General features: G+C 38.5%; 2 protein-coding genes across 2 annotated transcripts in view; both read right to left on the bottom strand.

The window, feature by feature from the left end:
- Nucleotides 1–15,659, bottom strand: part of AQR (aquarius intron-binding spliceosomal factor) — a 93,457-nt gene extending 77,798 nt beyond the window's left edge. Inside the window, exons 1-4 of the mRNA XM_047862615.1 lie at nt 15,401–15,659; nt 11,676–11,732; nt 7,901–7,941; nt 488–523 (exon numbers count right to left, since the gene is read on the bottom strand). Coding sequence (XP_047718571.1) covers nt 488–523; nt 7,901–7,941; nt 11,676–11,732; nt 15,401–15,475 — 209 coding nt within the window. The 5' untranslated portion in view covers nt 15,476–15,659. The remainder of the gene's footprint in view (nt 1–487; nt 524–7,900; nt 7,942–11,675; nt 11,733–15,400) is intronic.
- A 121-nt stretch (nt 15,660–15,780) lies between these two features.
- The window catches only part of ZNF770 (zinc finger protein 770), a 58,143-nt gene continuing 55,337 nt past the window's right edge, over nt 15,781–18,586 (bottom strand). The window contains exon 6 of the mRNA XM_047862629.1: nt 15,781–15,893. Within this exon, the coding sequence (XP_047718585.1) occupies nt 15,796–15,893 (98 nt within the window). The 3' untranslated portion in view covers nt 15,781–15,795. The remainder of the gene's footprint in view (nt 15,894–18,586) is intronic.

The following is an 18,586-nucleotide window of genomic DNA, read 5'->3' as shown; positions in this document are numbered from 1 at the left end:
GTTCTTTCAACTTGCTTATAGTTGATTCTTATCCTAATGTGCTTTGTAATTGGGAGTTTGAACTCACCTTTACCAGGGTTTTATCTATGGGAATTTTTGTGCAATACAGTCAGAATACATAAGTGTATATTTGTTTCTGCCACATGCCTCAGAGATATCACTGGCTTGCCACAGTTTTTAACAGTAATGTTTTATTTTGGGAGTTAACTAACAGCAAACTCCAAACCCATTCTTTACATTTTCAGATGAGGAATCGAGGCTATGAGAGTAAATGATTTGCTCAAGATGATACAGGTATGTGGGTGGGAGGATGGGTGAAATAGATGATGGGGATTTAGGAGTGCACTTGTCATGATGAGCATGGAGTTGGAATTGATGAATCACTATATTGTACACCTGAATTTAAAGTAACACTGTATATTAACTATAGTAGAATAATAATAATAAAAAAGGTATACTCCATCTTTAACTTCGTCTTTAAACTCACCTAAATTCCAAGAGCATTATCTTTCTGATGGCAAACCTAAAAGTGTAAAAGTAAAAATAAAAGTGTTTAAACAGAAAATACAAACATTTCAGAGTTACTGATGCAGATGCATTTTGGAATCTTGTGTTAATATTGACTCACATAGCAGAATAATCATATTTTAATATGCATTGAGAAAAGCTAAATTTGCTTTTATATTTTTTCTTTGTATTTCGTCAGGGTAGTTTATTTTATTTTTAAAACTTTTTTTCTTTAATGTTTATTGCTTTTTGAGAGATAGAGACAGAGTGTGAGCAGTGGAAGGGCAGAGAGAGAGGGAGATACAAATCCAAAGCAGGCTCCAGGCTCTGAGCTGTCAGCACAGAGCCTGATGTGGGGCTCGAACCCATGAAATGTGAGATCATGACCTGCCCCGAAGTTGGAAGCTTAACTGACTAAGCCACCCAGGTGCCCCCCATTTTATTTTTAAAACCAGAAATTACTTAAGTGAAATCTTTTTTATTTTTTTTTTAACGTTTGTTTATTTTTGAGAGAGACAGAGACAGAATGTGAGTGGGTTAGGAGCAGAGAGAGACAGAGATACAGAATGTGAAGGAGGCTTCAGGCTCTGAGCTATCAGCACAGAGCCTGACGTGGGGCTCGAACTCATGAGCTGTGAGATCATGACCTGAGCCCAAGTCGGACGCTCAACTGACTGAGCCACCCAGGCGCCCCTACTTAAGTGAAATCTTATCCTACTCATATAACAAACACAACAAGCACCACAACACACTGAAATATAACATATAAGTTAAAAAGGCAAGTAATTTTTTTTAAGTTTATTTTTGAGAGACAGAGCGAGTGCAAGAGGGGGAGGGACAGAGAGAGGGAGACACAGAAGCAGGCTCCAGAATAAGGCAAATAATTATAATGAAAACACAAATGTTCATCATTATTCATAACACTGGATCACAACTGCCAAAACCTAACCTATCTTAATTTCTTAGCATTGACCAACATTCTTTTTTTAAGCTTATTTAGAGAAAGAGACAGAGAGAGAGAGAGAGAGAGAGAGAGAGCGCGCGCATGTGCGTGCCAGAGCATGAGCAGGAGAGGGGCAGACAGAGGGAGACAGAGAATCCCAAGCAGCCTCCACACTCAGTGGGACTCAAGCCCACCAACCATGAGATCACAACCTGAGCCAAAATAGTCAGATCCTCAAACAACTGAGCCACCCAGGCATCCTACCTGAAAGTCATGCCCTCCTGAAAGTACAAGAGACACATGTATCTATATCACAAACACAGGAATCAGACTTTTCAAACGTTTCATAAGTTTTGACATTAAGTCTACAAAATTAGAAAATTGTGGAAGGAACAACAGATTTTGGCTAGGATGCGGAGAAAGGGAAACTCTTCTGCACTGTTGATAGGAATGCAAAGTGGTGCAGCCGCTCTGGAAAACAATGTGGAGGTTCCTCAAAAAATTATAACCCAGCAAATGCACTACTAGGAATTTATCCAAAGGACACAAAAATGCTGATTTGAAGGGGCACATGCACCCCAATGTTTATAGGAGCACTATCAACAATAGCCAAAGTATGTTAAGAGCCCAAATGTCCATCGACTGATCAATGGATAAAGATGTGGTACGTATGTGTGTGTAGCGCGTGTGCGCGCTACACACACACACACACACACACACACACACACACACACAAAACACGGAATATTACTCAGCAATGAAAAATAATGAAAAATTTCCATTTGCAACAACGTGGATACAACTAGAAGGTATTAAGTGAAATAAGTCAGAGAAAGATATTGTATGATTTCACTCATATGTGGAATTTGAAAAACTCCACAGATGAACACAGGGGAAGGGAAGTGAAAAATAAGATAAAAACAGAGAGGGAGACAAACCATAGGAGACTCTTAAGTACAGAGAATAAACTGAGGGTTGCTGGAGGGGATGTAAGCGGGAGGACGAGTTAAATGGGTGATGGGCATTAGGGAGGGCACTTTTCAGAATGAGCACTGGATATCATATGTAAGAGATGAATCACTGGGTTGTACTCCTGAAGCCAACACTGTACGCTAACTAACTTGAATTTAATTAAAAAAAAAAAAAAAAAGAAAAGAAAATTGTGGAAGGAATATTAGCTCTCTTTACTGTCTATTTTTAGTACAAGTATTGTACTTCATGCATAAATGATGCTGTAGCTACCAGGTAACTCTCTAAAGTCTGGTTCAAATGTCCACTAATTTAGTTTTATCATTTTGTACACTGGAAATAAAGCAGTCAGACCAGAACACTGCCACTAGATAATATTCCCCAGCTTAGAACGTTAAATGTCTATGCATTACGAATTTATAATACGCCAGGAGACCATTATCCTGTCAAAATCCTGTTCCACTGACTTCTGATCTCTTAAATAGTTTCACTAAGCAAGCAGTGTCACAGAACTTTAGTGAGAATAAAATGCAGGTTTTTATTGTGCAAAAAAGCACAAAGATACAACACTGGCAAGGTACTGGCCTCTACAGCCAGCCAGGTCACTGAGTGGATACAACATCTTGTGTGTCAGACACACTAGGTCTCCTTCCAGCTGCAGACATTTCACTTTAATAGCATGCTGGAGAACAGAATTCACTCAGTGCCCACTATGCACAAAACTGCATGCTTCATTTCGTCAGCCAAATAGGACCTCATGATGAAAGAGAGAAAAAATACCAGCACATGAGACAGAAGACAGTATTCTGGTCATGATTCAGTGTTACCCTGACAACATCTTTTAAACACTCTGGGACCCAGTTTCCTCATACTCAAAAGAGGCAAAGTGGCCCATTTATTTCTGGACGACTAGACAAGAAAAAAAGAAGTCATGGGTCAAGATAAAACAAAAACACTCTGAAAAACACTCAATTTCTCTTCTAGCAATTTTGGCCATACTCATTAAATTTGGAGTTTTATGCTTCTGCCAGTAAGTTCTGCTATTGTGATTGCCCACTGCTTCTTCTCTTGGGATATGGTTGTGTGAAAACATGAAGTCTAAGGTTGTGGCAGCCCCCTTGCAACCATACAGGGAAAGCCAAAAAAAACCACACCTGTGAAAAGGCTGACGAAGGCCCTCACGTGAACTTCTGAACTACCCATTTCCAGATTTATTATAAAGTAGATGATTAAGGGGTGCCTGGGTGGCTCTGTCGGTTAAGCGTCCAACTTTGGCTCAGATCATGATCTCACGGTCCGTGAGTTCGAGCCCCGCGTCGGGCTCTGTGCTGACAGCTCAGAGCCTGGAGCCTGCTTCGGATTCTGTGTCTCCATTTCTCTCTGCCCCTCCCCCGTTCATGCTCTATCTCGCTCTGTCTCAAAAATAAATAAACATTAAAAAAAAAATAAACAATAAAGTAGATGATTAAAAAAAACAAATAATAGTGAACAAAAGAGGTCAGCCACAAAAGAGTGTATGCCATGTGGTTCCATTTATTCAAAACAACCAAAACTAGAGTGTTCATGTTTCCATACTTACATTTTACAGTGTTAAAGCAAAAGGCTATGAAAAGGCCTCTGGGATGCTGACAAATGTTGGCTTTTATTACTTTGGTGGTGGTTATGAATGATAATAATTCAGAAGGCCATACATTTCTGTTTTATGCTCTTTTCTGTGTTAAATCTCATAGTAAAGGAGTTTAAACATTTTTTAAGTCTTTTTTTTCTTTATTTAAGTAATCTCTGCACCATGTGGGGCTCAAACTCATAACCCCGAAATCAAGAGTTGCATGCTCTTCTGATTAAGTCAGCCAGGCCCTCTGGGGTTTAAATATTCTAAATGAAAACAAATATAAACATGGGCAAAAGTAAACTACACAATAACTCACTTTTTTCCTGCACAAAACCCACTTAGATGTATTCATAACAGAATTAACAGTCATAACCAAAGTGTACTGGTGAGGGGAGTTCTAAAAGGCAATAGACCCTGTACTACTTAAGAACATAGTACTGGAAAAGAGTCACCAGGATTTAATACCTGGCTCTTCCTCTAACTGGGAAACATTTTGAGCTAGCTACTTAACCTCTCGCTGTACTGCAGTTTACTCATCAATAAAATGAGGATAATAACAGTGAGGAGCACAGGGTTGTCGTGAGGAAAAATGAGCTACTATATATGCAAGGTGCTTAGAGCAGAATCTGGCACATAGTTAAGCACTCAACAAATAATAATTATGATTATTTTGAAGGCTTTAAAATTAAACAGATGAAAATATGTTAAGACATGCTTGCCAAATTTGATAATGGTAAGGATAGCAAATATGAATCAATCACATGGCTTATTGGGCAACATATTTTACTACTTTTGAGATCCTAAAAGTTATCATTTATACCATGAGAATATTAAGAACTGACTGATTTATTTCCCAGATGTCTCCTTCAGAAATAGGGCTGATATGCAAAAATGTATATTACAAGAACCTTAATGTAGAATACTGAAGAGTACCTTATGGCTGGCTATAAGTGGCCTATTTTGATAGCCTACAAACAAGTTAATAATCTTACATCAAGTCATTTCCCCAGTAATGAAGATGCTATTAGCACATAACTCAGCAAAACAGCTTCCTCAGGCACTAGTCTAAAAAGTTGTCATTTAAAAATTTAAATAAACATTATTTACATTAGGGATAGGGATTAAAGACTATGCTTATCATGATGAAAAACATATATACATTATAGTTTCTGTGTTATGGAAGTGCATTTAACTTTTTGAACTTTGAGATTTGGAAGCAGAATCTAATCAGCTTACTTTCATTTAAGTATTCAACAATGTATACACGATGAGAAAATGGCTATTAAGAGAGCCATAAGTCCTAGTGAGTCTGGCCAACAAGTTACTTCCTTCAGCGATTAAAAATAATGTAGCCAAATATATAACTTATAAATCACTGGCAGTGGTTATTAGTTACATAAAAACTATCTTTAAGGAATAAATATTAATAGCTAAAGTTAAATGAAACAAACAAAAAACAAGCAATTACTATCCACTGGAATAAAAGCCTGTTCTGAAAAAGACAGAAAACTAGTTGTGAAGGTCCAAGATAATTTTCAGATTGGTATATCCTTAATATGAAAGAAAAAAGAATCCTAGAAGTTATCTACCCATTCATTTAAGTTTTCTCAGGCAATTTCATCCATACCCAATGCCAGACCAATAAGACATATGTTAAATTAAATACCTGCTCAAATGTTTATATATTCAGAGGATTCCCCTGATCATTCAATCTAAAAAAGCCCTTGTCACTACCCTAAACACACTTCTTTTTTTTAAGTTTACTTATTCATTTTTTGAGAGAAAGAAGGAGACAGAGTGTGAGCGGGGAAGGGGTAGAGAGAGACAGGGAGACACAGAATCCAAAGCAGGCTCCAGGCTCTGAGCTGTCAGCACAGAGTCGGACGTGGAGCTCAAACCCATGAACTGTGATACCTGAGCTGAAGTTGGATGCTCAACTGACTGACCCACCCACACGCCCCAGGAGAGAGAGAATCTTAAGCAGGCTCCATGCCCAGCATAGAGCCCAACATAGGGCTTGATCTCACGACCCTGGGATCATAACCTGAGCCAAAATCAAGAGTTGGACACTTAACCAACTGAGCCACCCAGGAGCCCCTAAACACACTTTATTTTAATTTATAGCACTTACTACCTGCTGACATTATATACCTCTATATTTCCTATCTGTCTAGACTAGAAATAGAACATAAGCTCAGTGAACAGAGACTATCTGTCATGTTCACTGTTGTACCCTTAGCATTGAAATGGCGGTTGATACAATGTAGGCTCAACCTTGTCCTCTTCTGAGCTCTACCCAATGGCTTATTCTACATCTCCATCTAAATGGCTCTTTAGTACCTAGAATTCAACATTTCCAAAAGTGGACTATGATCTATGCCCAACCCCAGCCCTAATGACAATAGCAGAAGTCAGTAATGGAATCACTCACTAATCACCGGGCAACCTGAGCCAAAAACTTAGAAGTCACCCTTGATTCCCCCCTTTCTCTAACCCACCAAGTCCAACGAGCAACCGTCTTTTCACTTCTATCTCAATTTGGCACTATTCTCCACCTTCAAACGTCATTCAAGCCATCATTATCGTGAACCTAACTACTACAATACTCACCCTTATTTCCTGCTTCTTATCAACTCTAAATTCTTTTTTTAAGAGATCATCATCACGCTTACAACTCTTAACTGGCTTCCCATTATTCTTCAAATAAGAAACAAAATCTTTAACATGGTCTTTGGCCCTGTCTCCTTTTACATGCTCACGAATCAATCATTAAAGCAAAAACAATTAGCCTCTTATTTTGACAATAACATGGATTTACCTTCACGGTATTTAGTAAAATTAACCTTCTAGGAATCAAACACATGAAAAATAACAATTCTGAGATTTTAAAGTTTTGTTACATTCATAACCTAAATGTTTTCATTTCATATTAAAACACTTAGGGGCACCTGGGTGGCTCAGTCAGTTGAGCGTCTGTCTTCGGCTCAGGTCATGATCTTGCAGTTCACGGTTTCCAGCCCCGTGTAGGGCTCTGTGCTGACAGCTCAGAGCCTGGAGCCTGCTTCGGGTTCTGTGTCTCCCACTTTCTGCCCCTCCCCCAATCATGCTGTTTCTGTCTCTCTCAAAAATAAACAAACATCAAAAAAAAAAAAAAAAAAAAAACACATTTAGTCAACTGTTCTTCTACGATACTCACTGGGCATCCATGTCTGCAGGTGCAAATATAAAAATATGCCTCAAATACATTAGTTTAAAAAAAAGACACGATATGGAATGGTGTGTAGAGTATAAACTTTCTGTATTTAAAAAAAAATCAGGGAGGGGGCTACATACAGATATATATGTAGATAAATTGAGAGTTAAAGGATAGGGAAGATTTCTTGAAACTTACCTCCTTCTTTACATTGTTCAAATATAATTTTCATTTTTTATTTTTATTATTTTATATATATGCTATATGTCATTTATAAAACGTATATTTTACTACTTTGTATAAAGTATTATTATGTATGTTTTACTTTTATAATTTTTAATAATATTTTTAAAAGATTTATCAAAGAAAATTAGTATTAGTTCAATTGAAATAAAATCTCCATGTTTACTGTCCCTCACATTTCATCAGAAACAAAATAAACCTGATGGGATTTAATCCCTCTAAACGAAGTCAAAAATTAGGAAGCAAGAAAATAATGTATGGCTCTTCAGCAGCTACATATAAAGTTTTTCTAGCCACCATCTCCCTGATGACAAAATCTAACAGAAAAAAAAAAAAAAGGTCCAAGTTATGATCCCATTTAGTTTAGAAATACAGAAGAGATCCAATTTGATCCCACCTAATCCCTATGTATGAAAATTAAACTCATTCTTACCTCGATTTGACAATCTCTTTTTCATATATATCTTCAATGACCTGTTACCAAAAATATAAAAATGTTTAATATTTCAAACATTTTTTTATCCTAAATTGATAGTTTTCTATTACTGAGTTACTGAGATTACACAAAATAAGTTGGTTTAGGATATCAAATACTACTGAAATAATAATTAAGAGATCTTTATAATCTCATCACATTCCTCAAAATGTAAAATAACAGAAAGCAAAGTTGTAGAAGAAGATAAATAATAAAATGTCTACATAAAAAGATTCCTATAAACAATCATTAAACGATATATTCAAGGCGGCTCTATTGTGAACGTCTAAGATGACTTATTCATAATATTTCTAGGAAAAATAAAAATTAACAAATAAGAATATTTTAAAAAACTTAAAAGTGTATGTTATCAGACTCCATCTAAGAATCATAACAATGTACTTTCAAAAGCCAGACAGTAAACTAGAAGTGTGAAGACATAAAAGAAGCAGATTACAAGTTGGTTTTCCAAATACACACAATAAAGCCTCAGAATTTCAATTCTTTTGGGTTAGTGAGGCCAGGATGCTGTGATACTTCAGAATTCAGCATTGATGTTGGAAGCCATTTTCCAAAATGAAAATCACCCATTTTCATTGCAGATAGCTAGAAACCTTGCCTAGGACAGCTCTAAGGCTCACTTTCCCAATCTACAAAAAGGATCTATACAAAGTATCCCATAGGGTTGCTACACAAAGTATCTACACAAAGTATCCCACAGGGTTGCTATAAATAAGATACCACATGTAAAGAATTTAGTGCAAATGTTGGCATATGGTGAGTCTTTAACAACAGTTACCAGCAGAAGTAACAGAAATGCTACTAATAATAGTTAAAAAAAATCCTACTGTAAAATTATGAAGTCCTTTAACATGGTCATATATTTTACTGTAGCTATATCTTTTAACTGCTCAAAGTTATTTGTCACGTAAATGTGGGTGATAGAGGGAGGAAGACAGTGAGGCAAACAAGCCTTATTCAATTTAGAAAAAATTTCTGTTATTGCTTTTCTTTTTATAAAATTCAAATTAAATAAAATGAAAGGCATAATCTTTAATACCAACCTACAATAAAGTTCTTCTAAACAGATATACATAACTTCATTCAGTATTATAACTAGTGTTAACTAAAATGATCTGGATATAATCTTTGAAAATCTAAATATAGAGCTGAGCCCGGGTGGCTCAGTCAGTTAAGCATCCGACTTCAGCTCAGGTCATGACCTCACGGTTCACGGGTTTGAGTCCTGTGCTGGGCTCTGTGCTGACAGCTCAGAGCCTGGAGCCTGCTTCAGATTCTGTGTCTTCTTCTCTCTCTGCCCTTCCCCTGCTCGTGCTCTCTCTCTCTCTCAAAAATAAATAAAAACATTTTTTAAAAATTAAAAAAATAAAAATATATGAAAATCTTAACAATTAGGTTCAACTCAATCTAGTTCAATCATTAAAATATTCTCGTTATTAGTGAAAAATGACCCTAGGAACCCCCAGACAACATATACAAACAGAAACACATACAAATAGCATATAAAATAAAGCAATTCTGGTAGTAATTAGTGTGATTAACACATACATGTTTATGAATACCTCCTGACGAATACAGGGATTGCAGGCAAAACAAAAATATATTTACAAATGAAACATTTAAGCTCAAATAATGTAAGAAATTTCTGGTTAAGGGGCATCTGGGTGGCTCAGTCGGTTAAGCATCCAACTTTGGGTCAGGTCATGTGGTTAGTGAGATCAAGCTCCACACTGGGCTCTCTGTTGTCAGTGCAGAGCCCACTTTGGATCCTCTGTCCCCCTCTCTCTCTTTCTGCCCCTCCTGTCTCTCTCTCTCTCTCTCTCTCTCTCAAAAATAAAGTGTTAAAAATTAAAAAAAAAAAAAAAAAAAAGAACTTTTCGGTTAAGTTCAGTTTTACCAAGTGTGCCTAAAGCATCACAACTCAATTTACAATGGCAGAACCTAAAGGGAGTCTTCATTAGCTGACCCTTGAACAATGGTGCCAATCCCCCACACACTCAAAAATTCATGTATAACTTCGGACTTTCCCCAAATTTAACTACCAATAGTCCACTGTTGAACGAAAGACTTACAGATAACATAAACAACACATTTCATATGCTATATATATTATATACTGTACTCTTACTGTATCATATACTGTATGTTATATACAGTGTATATATATATAGTATATACAGTATGCTTACTGCATATACTGTATTACACACTGCTAGAAAAAAGAAAACACTACTAAGAAAACCATAAAGGGGGAGCCTGGTGGCTCAGTTGGTTAAGCATCCGACTTCGGCTGGGTCATGATCTTGCGGTTCGTGAGTTTGAGCCCTGCATCAGGCTCTGTGCTGACAGCTCAGAAAGTGGAGCCTGCCTCAGATTCTGTGTCTCCCTCCCTCTCTGCCCGTCCCCTGCTTGCACTCTGTGTTTCTCTCTCTCTCTCAAAAATAAATAAACATTAAAAAAAAAATAAGGAAGAGAAGATACATTTATAGTACCATACTGTGTGTGTATGTATATATACATACATGTATACACAGACCCATGTAGTTCAAACTTATGTTGATCAAGGGTCAATACTTGTTAAATGGCATGCAATGTTATCTCTGTTTCATTTAAAGATCTCTCTTTTAAGAATCTATTTCAGGGGCTCCTGGGTGGCTCAGTCAGTTACGTGTCTGACTCTTGATTTTTGGCTCAGGTCATGATCTCATGGTTGGTGAGATCAAGCCCTGCATCCAGCTCAGTGCTGACAGTACAGAGCCTGATTGGGATTCTTTCTCTCTGACCCTCCTCAGCTCCACACAAGCATGCATATGCTCTCTCTCAAAAATAAGCAAAAATAAATTAACAAAACAAACAAAAGAAAACAAAACATTTCAATGAGAATGAATCCTACATTTAGGAATTTTTGTTTTCATTTATCCTAAATTGTTCCAGTTGAACCATAAGTCCATTCCCTTATTTAAATATTACTGGTCTTGGGGCGCCTGGGTGGCTCAGTTGGTTGAGCGTCCAACTTCAGCTCAGGTCACGATCTCACGGACCGTGAGTTCGAGCCCCGTGTCGGGCTCTGGGCTGATGGCTCAGAGCCTGGAGCCTGTTTCCGATTCTGTGTCTCCCTCTCTCTCTGCCCCTCCCCCATTCATGCTCTGTCTCTCTCTGTCTCAAAAATAAATAAATGTTAAAAAAAAAAAAAATTTAAAAAAAAATATTACTGGTCTTTAGTTATCTAATCCTCTACCCTAAACAACTCCCACTGCTTCCACCATTTTTACAAATTTTTATCTCAGTTCATCAACCTAAAAATTAAAAAAAATATATCTTCTTTCCTACATGTACTGTCAAAAATTGTACAGAAATTCCTGTATATTTACAAAGATATTCATTACATGGTCATTATAATAATGATAAATTTAAAATAATCTAAGAATCTATAAACAGGAAAACAATTAAATTATACACACAATTTTTGAAAAGCTTAACACAGTAAAATGACAGTAGAGGTGATCTCTGGGTAGTGATTTTTATTTTCTAATGTGTAACTTCTACATTTTCCAAATATTCTAGCATGAGTAATTGTTAGTCTTATAATTAGAAAAGTGTAATTTGAACTTAAAAAGAAATCATGGAATGCTTCTGTTGAATTAGCCCTTAAAAAAAGAGATACAAAGAACGTACCTATTCAAAAAGAATGTTGTAAACCAAAAATACTTACCTTTATATCAAAAGGTGATTTTTTCTTGATATGCGGAGCCCAGTATTTACATGCTAACTGCAAAAGTAAACAGTATAAACAATAAGTCACAGGTTCGTATCATTGTCGAGCACAAAGAATGAGATCATATATCAATAAGCTATTTTTTAACAAATACTACAGGCACTGGGGGACAGAGTAATTCTACTTTCTAAGAGGACTATATGGGCAAGCAGGCCAGTTAGCATCCTGGGCCCCAGCCCACTAAATGCCAGTAAGGGCCTGCACTGCACTCTGTCATTGTAATTTTAAAAAACAAAATATACTTTTCTAATCACCGCTAAAGAAACGGTAGGATCCAATTAATAACCACAGTCAAATATCTTCAGCTAGAGATAAGAAAACCCAGGAACCTCCTAGAAAGAACACCCTAGAGGGGCACCTGGGTGGCGCAGTCGGTTAAGCGTCCGACTTCAGCCAGGTCACGATCTCGCGGTCTGTGAGTTCGAGCCCCGCGTCGGGCTCTGGGCTGATGGCTCAGAGCCTGGAGCCTGTTTCCGATTCTGTGTCTCCCTCTCTCTCTGCCCCTCCCCCGTTCATGCTCTGTCTCTCTCTGTCCCAAAAATAAATAAACGTTGAAAAAAAAAAAAATTAAAAAAAAAAAAAGAAAGAACACCCTAGAACCTACAGATTAAGTGAGCTACCCAAGATTACAATTAGTTAAGAGTTGAGCCAGTATTAGAAAAACAGATTCAAAATCTTCAGTTATATGTATAAAATAATAACCTTTAAGTGATTAGTGGACACATGTAACAAAACCTAAAAAGTTATCTATAAGCGGATTATTACAGAGAATAAAAGAGCTGGTATACTTTAGCAGATTTGGTTTCACTTGGAAATTGTGAATTCTAAACACATACATTCAATATTTCCAGACATTTAGCTGGATTGCATATTATATTCAAGAAAAAAATGGTTTTATTAATATATGTTTTTTAAAGAAACTCAACTACAGGGGTGCCTGGGTGGCTCAGTCGGTTAAGCGTCCGGCTTCAGCCAGGTCACGATCTCGCAGTCCGTGAGTTTGAGCCCCGCGTCGGGCTCTGGGCTGATGGCTCAGAGCCCGGAGCCTGCTTCCGATTCTGTGTCTCCCTCTCTCTCTGCCCCTCCCCCATTCATGCTCCGTCTCTCTCTGTCTCAAAAATAAATAAACGTTAAAAAAAATTTTTTTAAAGAAACTCAACTACAATCTCTTGAAAAATGAAAACTCTAGCAAGCACAAAGACTCAATATATTCATAAAAAAGTGAATCTGCACAGGGTCTAGTGTATTGGAGGAACTCAAATAATAGCTGATAGACTGATGTATGCATGTAGGCATGTGTGCATGGATGAATGAACAAATAAAATAAAATCTGAAATGGTTACCTCTTCTGTGAAGCTTTCCTCAACCCTACCTGATGGTGATAATTACTTCTGAACTCTACTGAACAGTCTTGTGTTTCTGTATTATTATTTGATTGCTTATCTAGCTTTCCTGCCCACTTAACTGGAACACTTATGAGATGGGACCCGTGTCTCCTTTGCTTCTATAGCTAAGCACTTATCACAGTAAACACACTCAAAGGGCCTTTCAAGCAGTGAGGACAGTGGTCTTGACGAAGTCTCTCCAAACCAGTAAAATAACGGCCCACTTACGTGATACCTTACTAAACTATCAATCACCCTCCAACCTGAGAGAAAATACTTCACCCTCAGTTATTCTATGCTAGTCTCATTTCCTTATTCCACTGCCTATGACATCTAGCCATCTTTTCTTTACCTCATACCATTAAGAGAACTGAATCTGCTCTGTTTTTATGATTCAGGGTCTTCCAAACAACTATGTAAATCCTATCTTCTGATCCAAACTGCTTACTGTAAATATATGATACAGCTTTTCCCTTAGGGTGTAACCTGTGACCACTCCGACACTACCACCTCCAGGAATATACTGCCCTCCCCAACACTCTCCAGCCTCACGCAAAATACAAACTCTTCCCAATTCCCACTTAGCATAGCCCCTCTCTCCTCTCAAAAATAAATAAACATTAAAAAAAATTAATTAAAAAATACCCAAACTACTGTATTGAGAATGAAATCCAAACTTATCTCAGCTTCCAAGTGTATATGATCTGATCCCTACATACTCTCATTTCATACGATTCTCTTACTTTTTAAAAAAATTTTTAAAGTTTATTTATTTATTTTGAGAGAGACAGAGACAGCATGAATCGGAGAGAGGAAGAGAGAGGAGAAAGAGAATCCCAAGCAGACCCTGCACTGTCAGCACAGAGCCGGAAGTGGGGCTCGAACCCACTAAACTGGGAGACCATGACCTGAGCAGAAACCAAGAGTGGGACGCTTAACTAACTGAGCCACCCAGGTGCCCCTCTCTCCTGTCTCTTATGTTTGCTATCCTGGCCTTCTTGATATTCACACCACAGGGCATTTGCACTTGCTATTCCCTGGACTGTTTTTCTGTTCTTCCCAAAACTGGCTCCTACTTTGCAGTTAGGTCTTAGCTCAAATGTCACCTCAGCTAGGACTTTCCTGACTGCCTTTCACACACCCCACCCCCATCACTGTCACAACACCATTTGATTTTCCTGACAGCACTTATTACTGTTTGAAACTATACTGCACCTTTGTCTGACTCATCTCTGTAAAATGCAAACTTCTTAAGATGAGGAAACTAATAAACAGCTTTAACCACAAAATGCAGGTAAATGGGAAAAGGGAGATCTAATCTAGTTAAAGTTGTCAGGAAAGCTACTCCAAAGTAACGTAGATGGGTGACAATGAATTAACCATATAAAGGAAGGTGGGAGAAGATGAGGATTCTGAGCAGAAGGAACAATGCTGAAAGACCAGGAGGTAAAAGCATGGCAAATTCAAACACAGGCAGTTCAGTGTGGCTGAAGCAGAGTTAGAAAGAGAGAGAAAAATGGATGTAAGCACAGGCCAATACTTTGAAGGATCCTAGTCATTACCCTAAGGAAAATTAGGACTCTTTAAAGATTTTAAGAAGGTAAGTGATATGATCAGATTTGCATTTGCGTAAAATCACTCACAGCAATATGAACAATACGAAGAATGGGCTGGAGGAGAGCAAGAGGAAAGACAAAAGATTTGGATGCCTAAGTCCAGAGAGAAAACAAGGGCGACCTGACTTAGTCTACAGAGAAGCAGACAGATTTAAAAGATACTTAGAATAGAAACATGTAAAATCTAAAGATTAGTTATGCTGCTGAGCTAATAGATGTAAAGTAATCTTTACATGTAAATGTAAAGATTAGTTATGCTGCTGAGCTAGGGCTGTTTCCTAATTACAGCCAACCGCGGTTCACAATGCAACACAGTAAACAGGTTGTAAATGCACGTTCTCGGATAAAACGATTGCTCTCGTCACAGATGCATCTACTTGGAACAGGTGTCTTGTCAGGCTCTCATCACTCCACTCAAAGCCTAGGTTATTCTACGGCTAAGAAAAACCCTATTCCGCCCTATGTTAGCCATCATCTCTGCTACGAAACTTTGCCAGTCTCAAATAGGCTAGGGTGCTGTTTCTTCTGCGAAGAAACGAGTGAATGAAGCGACGAACGAATGCCTCCTGGGTGCTCCCAGTCCCAAGGAAAATCCCACCCCCCAGGCCTTGGGGCCTCGACATCTCCTCCCTTCACACACACCAGACTCGCCCAAGCGCACCTGGGTTACGAACTCCGCGTTGATCTGGGACACAGTAGGAGCCACGATTTTCTTGGGCTGAGCAGGGGCCGCCATGGCAGCACTCTTACTCCGCTCCAGTGGTAAGAAAAAGTCCGTAGGAGGAACGGTGAACCCGATACGCTTCCCCTAACAGGCAGCCACGGCTGCCTAATTCCGCGAAGCAAGGGCCAGCCAGCCGGTAGGTCCTCAGCCTTCACAGTCCCACAAGAAACGCGTACAACAGCCCGTACATTTCCCCGGAAGCGGAACTGAACAGGGCCGGAAGTTCGTGTAGGCGTTGGTTCTGAGCTAGCGAAAGCAGGGGCTTCGGCCTCCTCCGCATGCTCCCCCTAGCGGACAGCTGAGAGAACACACCCAGCAGTCTGGACCGGATCTCAGTGAAATCTCAGGTAGGTGGTGTTGTGAGGGTTTTTCGTGGTAGAGTTAGTTGCAGAGGAAGGGGGGGAGACTTGACGAGGGGGTTCTCTCCACCCTAAAAAAAAAAAAAAAGGCAAAAGCAGTAGTGAAAAAAAAAAAAAAAAACAGCCTGGTATGCAGGGCTCGGTTTTAACTGTTTTTAACAGATTCATGGAGGTATAAGTTGACATACAATGAACTGCATGCACAGATTTAGAGTGTAAAATTTGATCCGTTTTCAGTCATACGTCCGTGAAACCATCACCAAAATCAGGATAATACGCATATTCAACACCCCTCAAAGTTTCCTCATGACTTTTGCAATCCATCCCTGTCGCCCAGATAAAAAGGGGCTAAGAGGTTAGTGACTGAAGAGGCAATGGAAGAAGTAGGTGTAAAATGCATTTTCAGCATAAAGGAAAAAAATATAACAGTAACCTGAGAACAGATAAGACTGACGTTGTTTGTCTTAAGGGCTATCTCTTTTTATGCTAAGTGCAGTGGATATTTTTGATTGCCTATCCTCCCTTCTTTCCAAACACAACTTCAAATTTGACCATTATCCATATCCATACTGTTTTATATTGTATATGTAAAATAGAAAACATAAAAAGATGCATTCCCTTGCTTTCCAGAAGCATGTAGTTTTGTTCAGTGATTCTCAAAGGGTAGTAGTCTCAATATAGCAATAACAGCTAACCTGCATAAGTGCAAATTCCTGGGCCCAACACCAGACATCAGAAACTCTGAGGGTGCGGTTTAGTAATCTATGCTTTTAACAAACCCTCTACATGATTCCAGTGCACACTAAAGTTTAAAAACCACTGATCAACAGTGACAAGAGAGTTATGAACGAAAAGCAGTGCGAGCATAGGGGATGGAGTGTTTAAGGCAAATCAGAAAAGCTTCCGAAGGAAGTTGTAACATTTAAGTTCAAACTCAAAGCATGAGTAGAAACTTGCCAATGTATATGCAAAATATTATGTGTTCCACATTCGTTTAATAATACCATGGCGCCATTTTTCTTTTCAGTTCTTTCCCCCTCCTAATGCTAACAGAACTCCAGCAGTTAGCCCTGAAACTTAAGCTCTTCTAACTAGCAACAGAAAGCTCGACAAGATAGGAATTAAATGTTCTTTCCCTGATTGTAAAGAGCAGATATTCTGTACCATCAAACAGACCTTGGGGCGCTTGGCTGGCTCAGTAGGTGGAGCATGGATTCTTGATTTCAGAGCTTTGAGTTTGAGCTTCTGTGTTAAGTGTAGAGATTACTAAAACAAACAGTAGTCCTTGAAAATGTTATTTCTAACAAAAAATTCTCATAACTTACCTAGACTTCGAAATTGTTACTATGTCTTAAAACTGTAGTTCTAATAGGTTGTCTTCTGTAACATGTAAGTTGAAATATTTTCAGGGTGCCTGGCTGGCTCAGCCAGAACATGTGACTCTTTTTTTTTTTTTTTTTTTTTTTTAAATTTTTTTTTTTCAACATTTATTTATTTTTGGGACAGAGAGAGACAGAGCATGAACGGGGGAGGAGCAGAGAGAGAGGGAGACACAGAATGGGAAACAGGCTCCAGGCTCTGAGCCATCAGCCCAGAGCCCGACGCGGGGCTCAAACTCACGGACCGCGAGATCGTGACCTGGTTGAAGTCGGACGCTTAACCGACTGCGCCACCCAGGCGCCCCTGGAACATGTGACTCTTGATGTCAGGGTTGTGAGTTCAAGCCCCATGTTGGGATAGAGATTACTTAGAAATAAAAAATAATAATAATAAATCAGTTCATCATTTCAAAAAAAGTTTTCTGCAAGCCAGTTTTAAACTTTAGTTTTCCCCATAATTATGGAAAACCAAATAAAATCTGGCTCAACTAAATTTAATCTTTGAATAGAGTGTGAAAGTCTATATCTAATTTAAAATAATAGGTAAACCAGATGGAGACAAGAATATACATGGGAGGAACTAATTCTGTATTTCTTTAGTACAAATCTGGAAAGGAAGGGCAGAGGATAAATGGTTAAGCAGGTAGATCATGTGACATGAAATGGAGTTAACATATCCTTTTGTAGGTAATAAGAAGGTATCAGGGCTCCTGGCTGGCTCAGTCAGTTAAGCATCCGACTTCAACTCAGGTCATGATCTCGCGGTTCATTAGTTTGAGCCCTGCATCCGACTCTGTGTAGACAGCTGAGTCTGGAGACTGCTTCAGATTCTGTGTCTCCTTCTCTCTCTGCCCCTCCTCTGCTCAATCTCTCTAAAATAAATAAACATAAAAAAAAAAAAAAGAAGCTATCAAAGAAATGTAATAAAAAGGAAAAGTAAAAAATAAGTTGGGGCGCCTGGGTGGCTCAGTCAGATGAGCGTCCCACACTCCTTTTGGCTCAGGTCACGATCTTATGGTTCCGGGGTTCAAGCCCCATGCTGTTAGCGTGGAGCCTGCTTGGGGTTCTCTCTCTCCCCCTCTCTCTCAAAATAAATAAATAAACTTAAAAAAAATAGGTAAAAATGGAAATGATTAAATATCCACGTTAGGAAATTCAGTGTAGAAGGTGGATTGGAGTGGGCCCAGGAAAGTGTTTGGCAATTGGTACCTTATGACAGTATTATGTGATTTTCCCTTTTTAAAGAAAAAAAAGTCCAAACTGTATAATTTGAAAGTTTATTTTTAAAATATTCTGAAATTTGAATTCTCCAAGACTCTTAATCACCATCTACTTTCCTTCAACACACACACATTTTGTCCTAAAATTGTTGGCCCTACTGCAGT

Source organism: Prionailurus viverrinus, chromosome B3 (assembly GCF_022837055.1).
Source record: "Prionailurus viverrinus isolate Anna chromosome B3, UM_Priviv_1.0, whole genome shotgun sequence".
NCBI classification, from domain to species: Eukaryota; Metazoa; Chordata; class Mammalia; order Carnivora; family Felidae; genus Prionailurus; species Prionailurus viverrinus.
This window is presented reverse-complemented; position numbering and strand designations above follow the sequence as displayed.